This window comes from Bos mutus, chromosome X (assembly GCF_027580195.1).
Source record: "Bos mutus isolate GX-2022 chromosome X, NWIPB_WYAK_1.1, whole genome shotgun sequence".
In the NCBI taxonomy this organism is placed as follows: domain Eukaryota; kingdom Metazoa; phylum Chordata; class Mammalia; order Artiodactyla; family Bovidae; genus Bos; species Bos mutus.
In genome coordinates this window covers 123,140,725-123,163,220 of record NC_091646.1, presented here as the reverse complement: position 1 = coordinate 123,163,220, position 22,496 = coordinate 123,140,725, and the positions used below count along the sequence as shown (strand labels likewise).

The window sequence follows — 22,496 nt, the reverse complement described above, 5'->3', positions numbered from 1 at the left end:
AGAAGTGAGTTTTTATTGCCTTTTCTCTTCTTGGAAATGGTAGGTTTCCATTAGAGATGCCAATCATCAATCCCACAGATATTCATTCCACTGCTGACAAACACGAAGAGAGAAGGGAAACAGAATCCCAACCACACCAAGAACTTCATGCAGGCAAGCAGACCCTACCACACAAGCTCCCTGGAATGCCCTGGGGTGCCACAGGACACCTCCTGGGGTTCCAGAGAAGAGCTTAGGCCACAGAAGCTGGCACAGGTTTGGTCACAGTATTGCCACACAACACCCTCTAGTTCTAAACTGTTCAAACAATTCTATTTTCCCAAAATCCATCCTTAGCAGATAAATAAAATACAGGAAAAGACAATCAAGCCAAATTATTTCTAAGAAAACCCCACTTCTGTCCTTATAGGCAGTTCATTAATGACTACACAATCTAAGAGCTATTTATTACTTATAACCTGGACTCAGCAGCTCACTTGGAGAGAATATTTTATTAGTTCCTCTCTCCTATACAGAGTAGACAATGATGGTATCTGAAGCAGAATTTGTTTCTTATTAATAGGTCACTTCTAATGTTAATTTCAAATTTTTCCAAATTGGTATATAATATATCTTTTTATATCTAATATTTTAAATATGTATTATATATTATATATAATATTCCCAAAATCCATCCTTAGCAGATAAATTATTGTTGTTATTATTGAGCTTATTACTTATAACCTGGACTTGGAGAGAATATTTTTATTCCTCTCTCTATATTGATTATTGTTTGTTTCTTATTAATAGGTCACTTCTAATGTTAATTTCCCAAAAGCTGATTATTTGTTATTTTTCTCAATTTTTCCAAAGATTATTAATAGCATATATAATATATGCTTTATATATTATATAATTATTATATATTTTTATATTATTTTTTAATTTTTATTTATATTATTATATATTATATTTTGTTATTATTATTATTGTTGTTATTGTTATTTGTTATTGTTGTTGTTGTTATTGTTGTTATTGTTATATTGTTATTGTTGTTATTATATTATTATATAATATATTATTATATATATATAATATATATATATTCTGTTATATGTTGTTATTTATTGTTATTATTATTATTATTGTTATATTATTATTGTTATTATTATATTATTATGTTATATAATAATATAATAACAACCACTCTAAATGCACTGGAGAGAGATTAACTTACTACATACCATAGATGTTTAAGGGCATCAGAGCTTAATTCTCTCCCAGAACCCTAACCGATAAAGGACTATACAGACTAACCATTATGTGTCTGGCTGTCCTCTCTCCAGGTCTTAAAAAATTATGAGTGTTAAGTTGCTCCTTATCACTCTAAAATGAACTGGTCTGGGACCTGAAATAAGTCTTATACAGTTCCCTTATGGCAAAGCTTAGATACCTGACATTTATAGCACTATTTGTGTTGCTGGGTGCTAGCCTCTCTCACCCTGACCCCGTGAGCTCACCTAACTAGTGAAAGAATATCATGGTGACGGATGATGACTGAACAAGCAGATAAAACAAATGCCTCTTTTCAACAAATGCTGCTGGGACAACTGGAAATCCATATGCAAAAGAATGAAGCTGGACCCCTTCATCACACTGTACAGAAAAATGAACTCAAAATAGACCATAGGGCTCAATATAAGAGCTAAAACTATAAAGCTTGTAGATGCAAACACAGGAACTAATCTTCATGAACTTGATACGGGCAATGGTTTCTTAGATATGAAAGCAAAAGCACAAGGGACAAAAGAAAAACATTAGATAAATTAAACTTGATCAAACTTAAAAATATTGTGCTTCAAATAGTGTCATTATGAAAGGAAAAAGACAATGCACAGAACAGGAGAAAATATTTGCAAATCATATATATGACAAGGGATTTATATCCAGAGTATATAAAGACCTCATAACTCAAAAATTAAAAGATAAGCAATCCAAGGAAAAATGGGCAAAAAATATAAGCAGACATTTTCCCGAAGAAGTTATTCACATGGCCAATAAGCACATGTAAAGATGCTCAACACCACTGTTCATTAAGGAAATAAAAATCAAAACCATAAGACACCATTTCACACCCACTAAGATGGCTATGATAAAAACCCTAAAAATCAAATAACAAGTGTTGGTAAGGAAGAGTAAAATCTGGAACCCTCATACTTTACTGGTAGGATTGTAAAATGCAATAGACACTGCCACTCTGGAAAACAGTATGGAAGGTTCTCAAACTGTTAAACATAAAGCTACCATCAGTCCAGTCCAGTATGAGTTGCTCAGTCATGCTCGACTCTTTGCAACCCCAGGGACTGCAGCCCACCAGGCTCCTCTGTCCATGGAATTCTCCAGGCAAGAATACTGGAGTAGGTTGCCATTTTCTTCTCCAGGGGATCTTCCCGACGCAGGGATTGAACCCAGGGCTCCTGCATTGCAGGTAAGTTCTTTACCGTCTGAGACACCAGGGAAGCCCAAAGTTACCAAATGACCCAGCAATGACCCAGCAATTTGATTCCTAGGTATAAATACTCAAGACAAATGGAAATATCAGTCCACACAGAAATCTGCACATAAATATTCACAGCATCATTATTCTTATTAGCTGTAAAGTGGAAACAACCCAAATGTCCATCAGCTGATGCATGGGTGAATAAAACGTGGTATATATCCATATAATGGAACATTAATCAGCAGTTTTAAAAAATTAAGTTCTGACTTATTATACAACATGCATGAACCTTAAAAACATGATACTAAGTAAAAAAGGACAGTCACAAAAGGCCATATGTTATATGACTCCATTTAAATGAAATAGCCAGAATAGGCAAATCTATAAAGACAGAAAGTATTGATAGACAACGGTTGCCTGGGATGTGGGAGTGGAAAGTGACTGCTAATGGGCACAGAATCTCTTTTTAGGGGCGATGAAAATGTTCTACAATTAGACTGTTATGATGAGTGTATAACTATATAAATATACTAAAAACCACTGAAGTGTACACTTACAAGAGTAAATTGGACGTTACATGAAACACATCTAAATAAGGTTGCTTTTTTAAAAAGATGAAAAAAAAGACAAAGATTTCTGCTTGAACTCCACCAGTGGCCCTCCCATCTACTTTGGAGGATATCATAGCCACCACTCAGTTGTCACATAGCCAGCACTGATGTGAAGTACAGATTACCGTGAAAAGTTGGGGAGAACATCAAAGAAAGTTTACACGTTTGTATCTCTAAGACCCATCCTCTAGACTGGAGGGTGGCTGGAAGATGGCCAAAGCTCTCAGGGACCATTAAGGATAAAATATACTTCCTTGATGCACTAATACCACTAGGGAACTGTCCATTTGGAAAAAAAAAAAAACAAAAGCTATCACCTAAAGAAGAGTGCTGCACAGATTCAGAATGAAGATTGACTTCATCAGCAAGCTACACCCAGAGAACTTGTTACTTTTCTTCCTATAACAGTGTAAGCAGGAGAAACTCTGCAGCAGACCCTGATACCTGTAAGGAGCGGTGTTATGACACATCCCAAGCATCTGTGTTAGTGACTAGTCAGGCTCACTTGAAGTCACACATAGCAGCAGGTTTCTGCCCTCAATTTCTGCCCTCACTCAATTTCACTGAGGCAAGTGATGGTTCTTCTTAAAGTCAAAGTCTTCTGGAGAAGGATGGCTTGTCCAGACGATGGTTTTTTTGGTCCCTGATCATGTCCACAGGTGTCCCTACCCTCTATTCAGCTACAGAAAGTTATCTTAAAGGCTCTGCATGTGACCATTCTGTGCTGAGATGCTCAGCAACAGAACCTCTTCATGGGAATGAAAAGGAATCACATGCTGCATCTACTCAAAGTCGGGTCTGAGGGTCTTGAAGCTGGTCACATGCATCAGGGGGACATGAGATAAGACAGGTAAAGAGGGGAACTGTCATTTATAGTACTGTCTTCTTCCCAGGAAAACACAGGCCAAAACAAGCAAAAAGGGTGGGAAGGAAAGGAAGAGGAGAGAGGAGGGGAAGGAAATCAAACCAATCTGAAACACACCCCAGCCTGTGATTCACACACTCCTTGGGAGGTTAAGTCTTATCACTTAGAAATCCTCTTTCTACATGACTGGGAGACTGTAATACTATCACAGAAATGAGTGAGGTAAGACTATAACCATTAAAATCACACCAGTCCAAGGGGTTGAGTGTAAACATAAGTTTACATTTACATAAGAATATGCAGATTTAAAATGAAAGTTCTGACTATATGCGCATTTATCTGTTCTACTTACTTTTGGACTGCTGGATGGGGTTTCACGGTTGCTACAGAAGCTGGCCCGCCTACAGTGGTAGACGGTTCTTGATTTTCTGTAGCTTGATTTTCAGGTCGGAATTTCCTACGGATGGGCTTCGATGGGGGTTGAGAATATGGTATCTCCTGTGGATTAAAAAAAAAAAGTTAAACAAGTAAATGCCACTCATCTTGTCAATGCCCTTATGTTCCTCCTGGCCTGTCCCCACAGTCAGTCATGCGCTCTATTCAAACTCCACATCCAAGGACACTTGGCTGATTTGTGGCTTAGCAAGACCTGGAGGGACCATCAGATTCCAGGGGCCTTTCCTTCTTTTTTTTTTCCCCATGTTTGCAGCCTATTACCTTTTTGCTACCTAGAAGGACACAGGAATCAGGTGCCCTCTTTACCTCCTCTCCTTTCTTTTTTAAATGCTGTGTGCATCTCACATCACGAGGCCTTTCCTTATTAAAGACAAAATTCTCTCTTGCCTTACTTTGGGGCTTTGGGGAATATGTTCTAAATAAGTTCTAAGTTTTAAAGTTTGTAGAGGTCTTCATCATAAACTCCTCATTCTCCTACCCCCAGCTCCTACATCAAGCCAAGCTGGTGAGCCACTGTGTCTTCTGGAAGGAGGCAGCTAGCCTGCTTTCTTGGAGGCCCTACCCCATCTGTCCTCCCAAGCATAGGCACATGCTCTGTGATGGGAGGAGGTCCTGAGAAAATGGGGCAGAAGAGAGGAGGGGGAGAAGCTGAATGGAGAACATGGTGAGTGAGTGAGCAAATGCACTGGGACTCGGTGACACAGTGGGCAAGGGTAAACTGTGGCACAAAGACTAGAAAGGGGAGACCACCCAGGCCCCCTCAGCAGTCCTCGAGGTTTAGTAGGGTGCAGGGTCCTGCTAAGGGCCCTCCCCATTGCTCCTCTCGGTCTTGACAAAAGCAATGCCACCATATTTAGATTAGAGGTTGAAGACGGAAGTACAAACTGTCAGAGACATCAAGGTGGAGCCCGGGAATCATCAGGACCCTAATCTTCACAAAGAACCCAGATTCAAGGAAATCTGGATCATAAACATCATGTCAGGGCATGAAAACTTTAAGTCTCTCAGCTAATAGAGGCAAGCAGCCTAGGGGAGGGGTCACAAGGCCATCACAGTAATGTCCTCATGCTGGCCTTACCTTCTTTGTTGGACTACTTTCTGCAGCTTGAGAGGGGGCCCTGTTCAGCTGGGGATGCACCTCAGCCTCAGATGCTTGTTCCGACTGTAGCAAAAGATCACAGAAAGGAAAAAAAAAATGCAAAAACATAACCACCTAAATATGTAGTAAAGAGAGCTTAGGAAAATAGTTACTAAGGGGAGATAGCCAAGGATGGTCAAGTCTGGCAATCCTTGAGAAAACTTTCTCTAGATCCTGCTATTCCCTCCCATCTCTCCTCCCAGCACTGTTCAGTCTTAGGAAAAGGAGTAAGAGGAATGTCTTCTATAATTGGATGTATGTATTACTAAAAACTAATGCTCTGAAAGTGCAAACTAAAAATAACAAGGCCTAGTGGAAAAGTAGGGGAAAGAAATTAAAATTTCAACTCAAGCACTAAGAAAAACAATTGTAATAAAAAGCACTGAAATTTTTTATATTCAATTTCTGATAAAGAAACACTAGTAGATATGACTGTTTACCTTTAAAAAAAAAAAGGAGAAGGGTAAGCATGATGGAGGGAGAAAACAGAAGGATTCTGGCTGCTGAGGGATATGGAGTCTGTGAATAAAAACACAAAGACTGGGCAGGAATGGCCCCAAAGGCCTGCAAGACAGTGGGGCCACACAGCCCGGTGGCAGAGCCCAGGGAGCAGGGACATCCCATGCAGCTCCCTATCTCCCAGGCTTGCTACATTTGGCGCTACTAGAGTCTTTGGTTTTCAGCAGCTATTAGCCAGTGATGCAAAATGTTAACATGTGAACCAATATGACCTCCACGTTATTTATTAGTCCTTTATAGACTCACAAACTAATCTGCATCACAGAAACACATTGCAGCACACAAGCTGTGGCCTGAGCACACCCACTTCATCGCTAACTGGGCCCTCTCCAAGCTCTATTGGAGCCCTGCTTCTTCGTTCCTCTGACCCTACTCCTCTCCACCTCTCCTGCCAACTGCCCTCAGCACATCCCAGCTGCCTCTAGTCTTCAGAGACCAATGTCCAGCTCGGCACTCTTGTCTCCATTTGTAAAGCTCCTGTCCCTTGCATCTGATGAGCCAGTGTCCTACTTGGAATCATTCTCTCTTCCTGTTATGGCTCCTCTTATCCCTCAGATGTGGGGTTTGGGGTTCTCCTGTTCCATTTTTCCCTCCCTGTTCACTCTTTCCCAGAGTAAGCCCATCTTTACTGCCTGCCCTGGATCCTTGGTGCCCAACGCACTCCCACTCCCTGCCTCTTCAAAACCCACGATGCAGGCACTCAACATGCCTGATTTCTAGTTCCAAGTTTTTCTTATAGCTTTCTCCTTTCCATTAAGGCTAACTGTATTATTACCATTGCTGTTACTGTTATTAATAAATGTATACTATGAACTACCAAAACCTTGCTATGTGTCACATGTTGCTCTAGGTGTTTTGCATGGATTATTGCATTCATCATCACAGCCCTAGGAAGCAGAGGGGAAATTGAGGATCTAGAAGGCAAGGAATTCACCCAAGATCATAGAAATAGCAGAGTGTGAAACCAGGCTTCAGGTCCCAAAACTGGGCTGTGACCACTATGCTATATGGCTTCCAGCACTCTTGGGCCTGAGTGTTATTCACTCAAGAAATATTTATCCAACAGCCATGACAGGCAGAGCATGTACTAGAACCAGTGTTTAAGGATAAATAAGCCCCAGACCTTGCCGATGAGGAGCTTGAAGTCTAGTGGAAAGGCAGAGAAATGAGTGGGCAAACAGGCTTCAGGGGAATAAGGACTCTGTCAAGGACATGTGGAGCCTATAGGAACAGCTGGCTTTGTGGATGACCAAGACTCAGGCAAAGGTGACATTCCAGCTGCAAGCTGGGTGAACAGCCAGATGTGGCCAACTAGAATGGCCCTGAACAGAGCCTCTTGATGAAAGTGAAACAGGAGAGTGAAAAAAGCTAGCTTAAAACTCAACATTCAAAATACTAAAATCATGGCATAGGGTCCCATCACTTCATGGCAAACAGACGGGGAAACAATGGAAACAGTGACAAACTTTATTTTCTTGGGCTCCAAAATCACTTCAGATGGTGAGTGCAGACATGAAATTAAAAGACACTTGCTCCTTGGAAGAAAAGCTATGACCAACCTAGACAGCATATTAAAAAGCAGAGACATTACTTTGCCAACAAAGGTCCATCTAGTCAAAACTATGGTTTTTCCAGCAGTCATGTATGGATGTGAGAGTTGGACCATAAAGAAACCAAAGAATTGAACTGTGGTGTTGGAGAAGACTCTTGAGAGTCCCTTGAACGACAAGGATATTAAACCCATCAATCCTATAGGAAATCAGTCCTGAATATTCATTGGAAGGACTGATGCTGAAGCTCCAATACTTTGGCCACCTGATGCAAAGAGCTGACTCATTGGAAAAGACCCTGATGCTGGGAAAGATTGAAGACAGAAGGAGAAGGGGATGACAGAGGAAGAGATGGTTGGACGGCATCACCGACTTGATGGACATGAGTTTGAGTAAGCTCTGGGAGTTGGTGATGGACAGGGAAGCCTGGAGTGATGCAGTCCATGGGGTTGCAAAGAGTCAGATAAGACTGAATGACTGAACTGCACTGATCCCTCCCATCAAGAAACTTACAGAAGCCTCTTAGGTTCATCCACCAGAGGGCAGGCAGAAAAAGCAAGAAGAACCACAATCCCACAGCAGCTAAAACCAAAACCACATTATAGAAAGTTAATCAAGATGAAAAAGCAGACAGTTATGTTCCAGATGAAGGGATAATATAAAACCCCAGAAAAACAACTAAATGAAGTGGAGATAAGCAACCTTTCAGAAAAAGAATTCAGAATAATGATAGTACAGATGATCCAGGATCTCCAAAACAGAATGGAGAAGATGCAAGAAATGTTCACCAAGACCTATAAGAACTAAAGAACAAAAAATGATGGACAATACACTAGAAGGAATCAACAGCAGAATAACTGAGGCAGAAGAACAGATAAGTGAGCTGGACGACAGAATGGTAGAAATCACTGCCCCAGAACAGAATATGGAAAAAAGGAAGCAAAGAAATGAAGACAGCCTAAGAGACCTCTGGGACAACATTAAACACACCAACATTCACATAATAGGGGTCCCAGAAGGAGAAGAGAGAGAGAGAGGATTTGAGAAAATATTTGAAGACATAATAGCTGAAAACTTTCCTAACATGGGAAAAGTCAACCAAGTCCAGGAAGCACAGAGAGTCCCAGGCAGGATAAACCCAAGGAGGAACACACTGAGACACATAGTAATCAAAATGATGAAAATTAAAGATAAAGATAAAATATTAAAAGCAACAAGGGAAAACCAACAAATATTAATAACATACAAGGAACTCCCATAAGGTTATCAGCTGATTGCTCAACAGAAATTCTACAAGCCAGAAGGGACTGGCATGATGTATTTAAAGTGATGAAACGGAAGAACCTACAACCAAGAAAACACTATTCAGCAAGCCTCTCCTTCAGATCTGATGGAAAAATCAAAAGCTTTCCAGACAAGCAAAAGTTAAGAGAATTCAGCACTATCAAACCAGCTTTACAACAAATGCTAAACAAATGTCTCTAGGCAGGACACACAAGACAAGGAAAATAAACCCAAAACAATTAAGAAAATGTTAATAGGATCATATATTCATAATTACCTTATACGTAAATGGATTAATGCACCAACCAAAAGACATAGACTGGCTGGGTGGATGAAAACATGTACATGCATGCACTTTCACTGACCACATCACTCCGTTTGACCCCCAAAATTGTGTGTAATTATTTTATACTGTTTAGGTTAACCATGTTCCCCTTATGGCTTGCAATTATCTTTTATTTTTTATCTGGCTAATAATTGTGAAAACTGATAAACATCTTTTACTAGTGATTATGTAGCTATTACTGACTTAATACCATTATACCATGATTGGTCAACAGAAAAAATAATAGAATTCTATATCACCAAAACCACCATTTAATAGAAAAATCTGTAATCACTTTTTAAAATTCAGATGTATATCAGAATTATCTTGGAACTTTTTGAAAAATACAAATGCTCAGGTATCACTTTTTTTCTCCAAAGCTCCAGATATGTTTCAAATCAGCAGCTATGTTTAAAAACAACTGGACTATATGATGATCTTTCACTTTTATCTAGTTTGTTTTACTTTTTCTATTTCATGTTCGGTGCTCCCATTTCATTTAGTTTATGTTTTCCAATTTCTCCATCTCTTCTTTTTTTGATGTTCTTTCTCAAGCCTTTATCAAGTGTAGTAGAAAAGCTTTAGAAAATGTGAATTTTTGCCCAACTAAAAATTTTATGACATTGATTCTACTTGTCTGACAGTATGAATAGAATGCTAGATTTCTAATTTAAAATAATAGATATGCAACAATCAACAGGGGCTTACTGTATAATGGGAACTATAGTCATTATCTTATAATAACCTATAATGGAATATAATCTCAAAAATAATATATGTGTCTATGTATAACTGAATCACCTTGCTGTGCATCTGAAACACTGTAAGTCAACTATACTTCAATAAAATTTATATATTAAGAAAAAAAGAAAAATATTTTTTCATTCTGCTTTTGCAACAAAAAAACTTGGACAGGTCACATGGACTTAGACGGTGCTGCCACTTAGGATGTTGAGAACTACTAAGGAGCTGTGATGGGACAACATGGGCTCTGCTCAGCTGGCTCCCCAGAAAGGGACATAGGCCCAGGGAGGCTAAGCATTTGGATTCTCCACCAGAAGAAGGGATCATTCACTTATTCAATTAGACAGATAATTATTTTATACATCTGATGTGCCACTTTCCAAGAATCCTCATCTGGAGCTCTGCTTTTAGGCAACCTGACCTGAGACACCAGGCAATGTGCTCCTGGAAGAGGGGAGTTAAAGCATTCTAGTATGTTTCTCCCTGGGCTCTTTCTTGAATAAACTTTTCTGGGAGAAGCCAGCTGCCATGTCCTGAAGCACTCAGACAGCCTTGTGGAGAGGCCCACATAAGAAGGAAGTGAGGCCTCTTGCCAATAGCCATGTAAGTGTGCCACGTTATAAGTGAATCCTTCAGGCCCTGTCAAGCTTTCCAGATGACTTCTGTCACAGTTGACATCTTGACTATGGCCTAATGAGGGACCCTGTGCCAGAATCACCCAGATTAGTTTCTCCTGAATCTTGAACTCATAGAAACTTTGAGATATAAATGTTCATTATTTTAGGTCTCTTAAAAAACATTCCAGTATGTCTGGGACTTGCGGTCTAGTAGAGTGGAACAAGTGTGAACAGTGGAGGAAAATGGGAAAGTTGAAGCTGGAGAAGGACAGTGAAGTAGACCACACGTGGTCTTATGGATTGTTGTCCTGGCTTGTTTTATCAGCCACTCAGCGCCATTCCCCATGACTAAGCTCTTCCCTGCACTGAAGGGGATCGGAGCCTGTGAACTACATTTATAAAATCTCCTTTCAACACAGTTCCTAGCTGCCACTGAGAGTCACTCACATGAAATCAAAGAAATAAGAAAAAACAAGCCATATTACTGCTCCTCTGACAGTGGTGGGCAGAAAAGCATAGGCTTCAGGAGTCAGAGTATCTTGCCATGGATGGACTCAGGCATTTCCCTGCAAATCATGACTCTGGTGCTGCAGACAGCCTGAGCATTTCCAGCTGTTTCCTTCAGTTCTTAGAATAGCCACGCTTCCTAAAAGTTGTGGTAAACCTGATAGCATTGGCCTTCACCCACCTCCACTCCTCTAGCACATCTAATTCTTTTTGTAAGTACCTAATTCTGTGCATGAAATCTCTTTCAGTGTGAAATACCTAGAGTGGTTTCTGTTTTCCTGACTACACCTTGGTTGGTACATCCATGTTGAGGATTTAAAGCTTATCCTGGGGGTCACAGAGGTCAACAAGGGATTTTAGGTAGGGAAGTAATCTGACAAGATTTGGGGTTTTAGAAGGATTATTCTGAATATGCTGAGTGAAACAGATTGGAAGAGACCCATAATGGGGGGAGGGAACTCAATTAGAAGACTAAAGAAGAAAACAAGACAAAAGACAATGGTCATTCAAACCAGTCTGGTGAGAGTGGAGATAGACAGCTTCGAGAGCTATTTGGACTGGAGACCGGATACCTCCTTGGAGATTGGTGGAGTGTGGGAAGTGAAAGGAAAGAACAGTGACACACGGAATCCTGGCTTCCATCTTAGACAATGGGCAAATGGTTGAGAGAGGAAACAGTTTAAAGCAACAGCAAAGAAACATGGCCACACAATACCTGAAAAAAAAAACTAAGCAGATTCATCACAAAGCAGTGCTAGAACCACCCATCCAATCCGGGTTCCAAGGTAACACCAGTTCCATGAATTTCTTAGAGGAGAGATTAGCAAGCTTTTTCTTTACAGAGCCAAAATAGTAAATATTTTCAGTTGTCCAGGTCATTCGGTCTCTGGGTCTCCAGGTCTCTGCTGCTGCTGCTAAGTCACTTCAGTCGTGTCCGACTCTGTGTGACCCCATAGACGGCAGGCCACCAGGCTCCCCCATCCCTGGGAATCTCCAGGCAAGAACACTGGAGTGGGTTGCCATTTCCTTCTCCAATTCATGAAAGTGAAAAGGGAAAGTGAAGTCGCTCAGTCATGCCCGACTCTTAGCGACCCCATGAACTGCAGCCCACCAGGCTCCTCTGTCCATGGGATTTTCCAGGCGAGAGTACTGGAGTGGGGTGCCTTTGCCTTCTCCCCAGGTCTCTGCTGCCAATCTGCAACTCTGCTGCTGAGTGCACAACCAGGTATAGAAAATACAAGGAACGGGTGTGGCTGTGTCCGAATAGACTTTATTTACAGAACAGGTGGCAGGACAGATTTGGTGTGTGGGTCACAGTTTGCCAGTCCCTGACCTGGAGGGGAAAAGATCCTACACATAAGGTCAGGAAACACTGCACAGTCTCTCTCCCTCTTAGAAATCCAGAGAACACACAGCACACCACATGCTTTGAACTCCTGTGAGGTAAAGGAAGCCACTGTCTTTGTTTAACCCAGCAGTTCCCCAGACTTATTTGGCTTCAACTCCTTATTCTCATATGATTCACATTACCACCCAGCAAAACTAATGTCCTGTGTAACACACTTGGGGAAACACTGACCTACAGACTGGGTTTTAGAGGAACAAAGGAAAACCATTACACCTGATTTGAAAGGCAAACACCATTCAAGCCAAACATACATCCATACATCCACCCACTTCTCGCCCTGGCCAAGAGTGTGAAGCAGGGTAAGGACACTGCTGCAGGGCGAGAAAGGGCTCCCTTCCTGCCTCCCTCTTTCTCTGCAGTAGCTGCTGTTATTGCTGCTGCCAACTACTTCTCTGCATGAATTTATTTACTGGGCTCCTTTAAAACCTCCTGGACACAAACACAATAAAAATCATTCCTTATGGTAAAACAGATTAAAAGAACATGGATAAATCATGGATTTTTTTTTCTTAAAGGAGCTTAAAACAAAATAACTCAGGTTCCAGTTGCAGATGAGCTCACGAAGGCCCCATGGTGCCTGTCTGAGACCAGTTGCTCATCACATTCCCTCACCTGGGCCACTGCAGAAACTTCAGTGGGTCTTTTCCCAGCCTTTGGTTTTTCCCCTGGTCCAATCCATCCTGCATACCACTGAGGAACTCATCTTGCAAAGCACCTTCTCATCACAACGTATTTTTTCAAAGCCCCTCGATGGGTCCCTCAGGCCTGGGCACACAACACACTCCTTCAGCCGGTTAAAGCTCTTCCAGTGTCTGGCTCCAATCTTCCTCCACATCATAACTGCACTAGTTTGCCCATCTGGAACCCGCTCCAGGCACATAACTATTACCTAAATCTTCAAACATATCAGAAGTTTCTTCTCAACTCCATTCTGTTCTAGATCTTCTAGCCCAGTGGTTTCCAAATAGAGCTGCACAAGAGAATTATCTGGGGAATTTTTATAAATTACAGACTTTTACATACTATCCCAGACTTCTTTAATTAGGATCTCCTAGGTCTGGAGCATTACAACTTCTATTTTAATAAGCTCCCTGGGTGATTTTTTTTTTTTTTTGTAGCCTGCCCAGACCAACTAGGGACCACTGATGGCCCAAACTCTTCAGTTAAGAAATGAGAAACCCAAGTCTCCAAGGTCCTAGTCTGGAAAAGGCCACAGGTGCACCAGTAAAAACTAAGCAGGTTTCTTAATTGTTTTCTTCTCCATTTACCATGGAGGGAATACGTGGTATATGCAATATGGCTTCACAAATAAATATATATTTGAAGTTGGGAAAAATTTTTAGCAATAAGGCTTTTGTTTAAAAGTCAGATTTGCAACCAAAAAAGAATCAAATCTCATTTAAAAAAAAAGTATTCTAGTTGCAAAACCAACTGCTACCATGTGAATAACTGATGACTTTTTAAAAGTTGTAATATTCATGCAACTGACAGATTAGAAAAAGAAACTCAAGTTTCATTTACCTCCCAAGAATCCAGGCAGATCCCAAGATGGAATCACAAAGGCTGAGGCTAATTTCTAGACAGATGAGCAAACAATCCTGCTACAGCCTCTCAGGGATCTCCAGCATCTTACTGATATCCTCAGTGTCATTCAACCTGACTCCCATCTGTGCTGGGTAAGGACACACCAGAAAAACATGTGGTCAAACCCAGGCATAGAAGTTGCAGAACCAACGGCCAGCAGCACAGTGGCCACAACAAATTCCATCATTTCAGTCACTCTCAGAGAGAAAATCCAGAGGACTGAGTTCTCTGTAAGAACAATTTCCAAAATCCACGACCCAAGTCACTTGTGAGAGATAGCTAGAAGGCAGGAGCTGCATCTTATTTCACTCTTGCTTCCCTGGTACTGAAGCTGAAGGTCAGCAAACAGCAAGTCCTCTGATCAATGTGTGCAATGAGCCAGTAATGAATCCAACACTATTTCATATTCCAGTGCACAAGTCAAAATCATCATCCCATGTTAACTGGCGCCACAGAGCAGAGCAGGTACAGGGCACAGACTGTGGAGTCAAATCCAGGCTTGGCATTTGCTTGGTACATAACCTGGACATTGGCTTAACCTCTCTGAGCCATAGCTTCATCATCTGCAAAAGGGGATAATCCACCTAACTTCTAATGTTGTGAAGATTAAGGGAAACATCTGTCTTTGAAGGACAGGGAGGCCTGGCGTACTGCAGTCCATAAGGTCGCAGAGTTGGATACAACTGAGCAACTGAACAACAATAGGGTGCTAAGCACAAGAACAGAGTAGCTATTCACTAATGGCAGCTGCTATCCTGATCAGGAAGAAAATTATCATTGGTTTCCCAGGCACAGGATCTACTTCTGTAAGTAGAAGTTAACATAAGGAACTTTCCCCCTCTTGCCAAAAGATGAAAACCTTGAGCGGGAGAGTGCACCTCAAAGTCCTACCTTCACTTGATGTGTTACCACACTTATAATGTTGAATTCCTTTCCCACTTCCATTGCTCTGTATTAATGATGGAGGGTTTCAATAACACTTTTTCTAACTGCTGATAGCTCATACATAGACTGTGATAAATGTCCCCTTTGGGGCTGACATGGCCCTTCCTGCATGAGCCAGGTCCATCAGAAAGGTGACTTCAGAAAAAAATTCAATTAGAAATAGCTGGCTAGAGAGGTAGCTATAAAAATTATGTAAGAGTTAGGAATCAGCCATAAAATAAACTCCGTATTGATGAGGATGTAGAAGTGAAATGAGAGTACTGTTGATGGAGTATAAATCAGTAGACTTCATAAAACCATTTGGCAGCATCCACTAAAGCCAACATATGCTTACCGCATGACCCAGAAATTCTACTCCTAGGGACAGACCCAAGAGAAATGAAAACACACATCCACTCAAAAACTCGTACATGAACATCCACAGCAGCATTATTTATAACTGCCAGAATTTGAAAACCTCCCAAATATCCATCAACAGTAGAAAACAGTGATATATTTGCATATACAATGAAATACTATACAGCATTGATCTACAACTTCATACAACAATCTGGATGGATCACACAAACAGCATGCAAGGAGAGGCCAGACACAAGAGTATACACTTATGGTTCCACTTATATAAGGCAGGAAACAAGTAAAACTCATCTATGCTGTTAAGAGTCAGAACAGCGGAAACCCCAATAATAAGAATTGGAACTGAAAAATAGCATAAGAGGGACTTCCTGGGTGCCAGTAGTATTCTGCTCCTTGATATAAGTGCCAATAACACATGTGTTGAGCTTGTGAAAATTCATTGAGATGCACACTCAATGTGTACCTACTGATACATATTATACTTGAATAAGAAGTTAAAAAATAAATCCAGTAAAGCCAATTTCCTGTAATGTCCTTAAAGTGCCACCTAGTGGCACAAGTTAAATGAAAACAAGGAGGAAGATTCATTTCTAGTCAAAAACACGGCCTCGTTTCTAACATTTTGGGACCGGGCTGGAACAGTCCCTAGATTTAAAAACAAACAAACAAACTCCACAAAAAACAAAAACCTTATCCCCTGGCACAGAGAATCCTGACACAAAGATTCAGTGGTAAAGTAAAGCCGTCTACAACAGAGCAGGCTGGTACCAATGAGCCAGTGATGACGTACAGCCCTTCCACTGTGCCTGCAATCATCCACGGAGGAAATATTTACAACACGGATGTTGGCAAGGGCTACAAATAGTAGCTTTTTCTTTCATCAGAGAGATTTACCAGCACACCAGTAAGGGATACCTACAGAACTTGCTGAGCAGAGCAGGGTATTCAGGAGACAGGAAGAAAGAACTCATTCATCCTATTTTCCCAGGACAGGCTTCTTTCCCTCTTCCTCACCTTGAAGGCAAGGCCTTAGTCAATTTGTTCTAATTATGGTTGAGAAACAGAGTTGGGAAGGTCCACTCACAGCAAGCCTTTGAAGCTGTCAGGTGAATAAAGGATATTTGCTCAAGGTTCTGCTAGTGAAGTCTGAAAGAGTATCTTGGTCAGATAAAGGTCCTCCAGGTAAAGCCGTAAACTACAGATACAGGCATCGCAATCTTCATGTTAGGAGATGATGGGTTAAAAGCTTATGGGGGACTGTCTTTATGCTGATTCTTTTCCTTATCATTTCCACTATTTAAGGTAACAGATGAAAATGGGGATTTCACCTACAGATTGTAGTTTGTTGACCCCTGATGTAGGCCAGCCATAAAAAAATCACAGATGTGGGAAAGAAAATGATTCTAACACAACTCAGTCTGGTACTCATTCTGGGCTCGTGGTCACAAAGTTCTGGCTGTCCTGAGTCTGTAATTCTGTTTGCCAGCTAGACTCCACCTCTGCTTCGCTGGGCCTGTACTGATAATTATAACAGCTCACTGTTGTGAGAGTTGACCATATGCCAGGCACCATCCTAAGTAAGTGCTTTAGAGATCTTGACCATCACAACCTTATGAGAGTAGACACTACTACTATACTCATTTCACAGATATGAGACACAGAGAGGCTAAGTAAACTTGTCCAAAGACACACAGCCAGTAAGAAGCAGAGGGAGGATTTGAACCCCGAGTCCATGTTCTTAACTATTCTGTCAGGCTTCCTCCCTAGGCCTGCCCTCTGGGTGTTCTTCACTGTCCACTCCTAATGACAGACACCACAGCACAGGGGGCACCCTCCCATCCTGCTCTGCTTCTGCACTTGCTTCTCCCCTGACACTTAGGGGAGTTTCCTGGTTTCTGTCACTGTGTGGTGGGGGACAGGGGTCAGAGAAGAGAAATAAGAATTCCATTATTCAGGAACCTAGAAATCAGGCATAGCTGCCTCCCAGGGCAAACACTGGGCTATCTTGTTAGTTATACAAAACATGGTGTCCAGCTATCACCTATAACCCTTGACCATAGAGCATGAGGAAATGGGTTTAGATGAGACACACAAAAAATGCCAGAGTTATATAGATGCACCATGAGAGACCATGGGCTGGAGGGCATTAGGCATAACTGCTTTCAGACGATGGGTGAGAATGAAGGAACTGAAGGAGAAGGACCACATCACAACCTTTGTGTTCCTACAGTTCTCAGCCAAGTGTGGGCCTCTCATCATCACCTGTCATTAACACCTGATGAACTCAGTAGATGAACTTAAGGACTCTTTCAGAGGAGTGATGCTAGCATAGTAAGCTTTCACAGTAACATCACAAGCAAAATATAATAAGGAGAAGGAAAACAAGCTGCTAGTGGTGGGATGAAGCTAATTTATTAAGAGGTTTCAGAATATAAAATGTATCAGTGATAATGTGTCGACTCTGTTGTCAAGAAGAGAGAGGTTAAGAAAATAACTCTGAGACACGGTTGCATAGTAGAGCACAGTAGGAGGAGGTGGCACTCAGAGTCTTGATAGTCTGGGGCAGAATAGCAGCTTCAGGCCTTACTTGCTCTGGGCAAATTTCTGAAGTTCTTTGTGCCTTAGTTTGCTTATCTGCAAACTGAGGACAGCAACAGAACCTACTATACATGGTTGCTAGGATTAAATGAGTTAGTATTTATAAAGCACTTAGAAGAGCATCTGGCACATAAGCACTATACATAAGTACTTGATAAATTAACAAAGTAAATAATCACAAAGCCTCAATGGTTTGTATACATTTAAAATCAATTTTGAAATGCATAAACAATAATTATTTATGATGTAAAACTTCTGCCTCTTTTTTTCCCCTCTTTAAAAGCAGGATATGAAATACACTTGGCTTTCTGCTATACCAAATATGGTCCAGTGACCAAAATGTGAAAGCTCTTTTGGCAAAGATGAACATAAGTCTGCACTGGGGAAGGCACTTTAAAAATAAACATTTTAGCTTAATGTTAGGAAATACTTCATATTTATAAAATGGGCACAGAGACTGAAAATCCATATTAACTTGTGCTTAGCAGATCTATAGTTACTTTTTATGATGTGCAATGAATAATTTTTTCTTTCTCTTTCTCTAAAGGTTTATCATTAAATTTCAAGCACCTCCCCAGAAACCTTTCCCAGTTTTCCTCTTCTACAAAAGCTAGCACTGTTACTTACTAGCTATGAGGCTCTAAGTACCTCACTTCTACTTTCTGAACTTCAACTTTCTGTTCCGTAAAATGCTATGCAACGATAGATGACAGCACAAGCAAAAAAGTGTTAAAGACTGAGACCCACTCAGCAGCAAGATAAAGATCCTTGTGGGGCCAAATCACAAATTGGTAGGCAAGGCTAAGGGTTCAGAAGTAGGTGGAGGGAGCTGAGTGCTCAAATACAGCAAAGTAAGGGATTTAAATGCCCCACATGAGGCAGTGGGCCCATAATAAGATCATTCCCTGAAGCCAGAGACTAAGGTGACACTTCACTACCTGTAAACCTACAAAGCCAGGAAGAAGTCTGTGAAGGTGTTCAGGGCTGCCTACTTAGGAAAGGAAGCAGAAGCAGATACAACATCGTAGCCCAGTCTTGAGATCAGCCACCATCTGGTATCATCTGCATGATCCCTGACATCTGTACTGGAAGGAAGTGCTGAACCTCAAGAAGAAGAACCAGCCCTAGACTAGAGGCCCATGGGTGCAGGGCTGTGGGGTATGGTTGGCAGAGACACCACTGAACTGCTAGAAATGGAGGAGCTTGGAGAAATGAGAATGAAATTTAAACTCCAATTTCAAATAAAACTGTTAAGCAAATTTCAAAAAAAAAAATGAAAGGAAAAAACACAGCTCTAAGAATTTACTTCTGACAAAAATGAAGACAGAACAAGTTGAAAATAAGTAACTTTAAAATAATTTCATTTAGAACCCACAAAGTTAACAGTAGGGAATACATCTCAAAAAGGAACTGAGAACTATGAAACAAATTGGGAAAAGCAAAACAAGAACAGACTGACATAAAAAAGAATGGACTATAAAATCTGGAATCAGATACAGTTACTCAAAAAGAGTTATAAGTTTGGAAGTCAAAGATTTCATCCACAGCCAACACAGAGAGATCATGATATAAAAAGATGAAAAGCCATGACCAGAAATAAAAGATGTGTTGACAGACAGAAACATACCTAATGAATTTCAGAAGAAAATAGAAGAAATAAGTAAGGAATAAGAACCTGCAGAGACATGACTGAGAGTGCTCTAAAATTAAAGACATGATTTTCCAGATGGAAAGTGCACACCAATCATCATCTAGAATAAATAAATTTAAATCTATACCTAGACCCATCACAGTGAAGTTGCAACAGAACACTGAAAATAAAATTTTAAAAGCCACCAAAGAGAAAAGATAGTCACTCCAAAGGAATGCAACATAGATTCACAGAATACTCAGCAGCAACAAAAGTAAATGCCAGACAAGAAGAAGGTAATAATTCAAAATGCTGAAGGAAAATAACCTTCAACCTAGGATTCTACATGCAGCAAAATAACCACTTAAGAGAAAGGGCAATAAGAGTCTACTATTCAGAGAACATAGATGTATTTAAAAAACTATTAGATAATGTATTTCACTAAAGGGTTTCTTTGAGCCTCAAAATTGCTAGAGTTATCATAACTTTATGATTATGCAATATTATATGCTTCATCACAAGTTCTGAGAGCATGGTCTCTTAAAAGTAGCTTCCAAAGGCCATTTTATTCTGATAGAGCTTTGACTTTATTTTGCTTCTCGTAATACTTTTTTCCTTTCTCTCAATCAATCTTTAAAGAGCAAACCTTTGTAAGAAAAACTGCCTAATTTCCCCACCAAAACAGCTGTTTAAACTCCTACCAATTACTTAGGAGTCTACTTCCAAATGGTAAACAGTAAACACGTGACATTTATGATTGAAACATATACAGACATTCAAGGATATTCAAATTCATATACCTACTACTCAGAGTCTCCTCAAAATAGAGAATGTACTTATATAAACAAGTTATCATAAGATGAGATCAGTTCAGTTCAGTCCCTCAGTCGTGTCTGACTCTGCGACCCCATGAGTTGCAGCATGCCAGGCCTCCCTGTCCATCACCAACTCCCGGAGTTCACTCAAACTCATGTCCATCAAGTCGGTGATGCCATCCAGCCATCTCATCCTCTGATGTCCCCTTTTCCTCCTGCTCCCAATCCCTCCCAGCATCAGAGTCTTTTCCAATGAGTCAACTCTTTGCATGAGGTGGCCAAAGTACTGGAGTTTCAGCTTTAGCATCAGTCCTTCCAATGAACACCCAGGACTGATCTCCTTTAGAATGGACTGGTTGGATCTCCTTGCAGTCCAAGGGACTCTCAAGAGTCTTCCCCAACACCACACTTCAAAAGCATCAATTCTTCGGCGCTCAGCCTTCTTCACAGTCCAACTCTCACATCCATACATGACCACAGGAAAAACCATAGCCTTCACTAGCCGGACCTTTGTTGGCAAAGTAATGTCTCTGCTTTTGAATATGCTATCTAGGTTGGTCATAACTTTCCTTCCAAGGAGTAAGCATCTTTTAATTTCATGGCTGCAATCACCATCTGCAGTGATTTTGGAGCCCCCCAAAATAAAGTCAGCCACCGTTTCCCCATCTATTTGCCATGAAGTGATGGGACCAGATGCCATGATCTTCGTTTTCTGAATGTTGAGCTTTAAGCCAACTTTTTCACTCTCCTCTTTCACTTTCATCAAGAGGCTTTTTAGTTCCTCTTCACTTTCTGCCATAAGGGTGGTGTCATCTGCATATCTGAGGTTATTGATATTTCTCCCAGCCATCTTGATTCCAGCTTGTGCTCCTTCCAGCCCAGCATTTCTCATGATGTACTCTGCATAGAAGTTAAATAAGCAGGGTGACAATATACAGCCTTGACGTACTCCTTTTCCTATTTGGAACCAGTCTGTTGTTCCATGTCCAGTTCTAACTGTTGCTTCCTGACCTGCATATACATTTCTCAAGAGGCAGGTCAGGTGGTCTGGTATGCCCATCTCTTTCAGATTTTTCCACAGTTTCTTGTGATCCACACAGTCAAAGGCTTTGGCATAGTCAATAAAGCAGAAATAGATGTTTTTCTGTAACTCTCTTGCTTTTTCAATGATCCAGGGGATGTTGGCAATTTGATCTCTGGCTCCTCTGCCTTTTCTAAAACCAGCTTGAACATCTGGAAGTTCACAGTTTACGTATTGCTGAAGCCTGGCTTGGAGAATTTTGAGCATTACTTTACTAAGATGAGGTAGCTAAATTATAAATTAATTACTTAAGTGACTCTTTTAGACTAATAAAAAGAGTTAGTGGGAATTCACTGAGGAATTAACTTCAGTGGCCCAATGAGAAGACAACATTGGCCAGCAACAATGGGAAAGGAATTCAAACTCTGACCACAGCATAACGGCCGACACCTTCAGGATCACCTTCAGAGAGAACATCTTATTATCAGAAGTCTACTAAATACTTTTATGTGGTACAATCAATTTTCTATATTCAGGTATTTTCTACTATTCTCCATGTAGTCATTCTAATGGCTGTCTAATATTCTATTAGGTAGATATACATACAATACTCTTAACCAGACCCTCCTTCTCGAACATCTGTGTTGTCTGTACTGTTTTAATTTTTATTTAATACTAAAATAAATGTCATACAGAATTTTTTCTTTCTTTTGAACTAGTTCTTGGGGAAAATTCTAATGGCATTTGTTGAAAGATGGCACACTTTGAGTGGTCCTTTTAAAAGGAGGGAATTATAATTAACCTTTCATCCTCTATTCCAATCTCAATATTTTGTCACTCCCTCTTCTCCTTGAACTTCTCACTACAGCCATTTCCTTTGCTTTTTGAGTTTCTCATGCAGAGTCAACTGTTTGAAAATACTGCTTTTCAAATTTCTTTAATAAATCCTTATAAGAGGACTTTTAGAACTCTCAAAATTCTATCTAAACAACAACTGCTTCTTCATGGTATACCAACCTAGGATTAAAATTAACTTTCTGAGT

General features: G+C 40.6%; 1 protein-coding gene across 2 annotated transcripts in view; it reads right to left on the bottom strand.

Annotated features, from left to right (window-relative positions):
• The window catches only part of REPS2 (RALBP1 associated Eps domain containing 2), a 249,754-nt gene that overhangs the window by 26,639 nt on the left and 200,619 nt on the right, over positions 1-22,496 (bottom strand). For both annotated transcript variants that reach the window (XM_070365780.1, XM_070365781.1), the window contains exons 15-16: positions 5,490-5,573; positions 4,308-4,453 (exon numbers count right to left, since the gene is read on the bottom strand). In XM_070365780.1, coding sequence (XP_070221881.1) covers positions 4,308-4,453; positions 5,490-5,573 — 230 coding nt within the window. The remainder of the gene's footprint in view (positions 1-4,307; positions 4,454-5,489; positions 5,574-22,496) is intronic.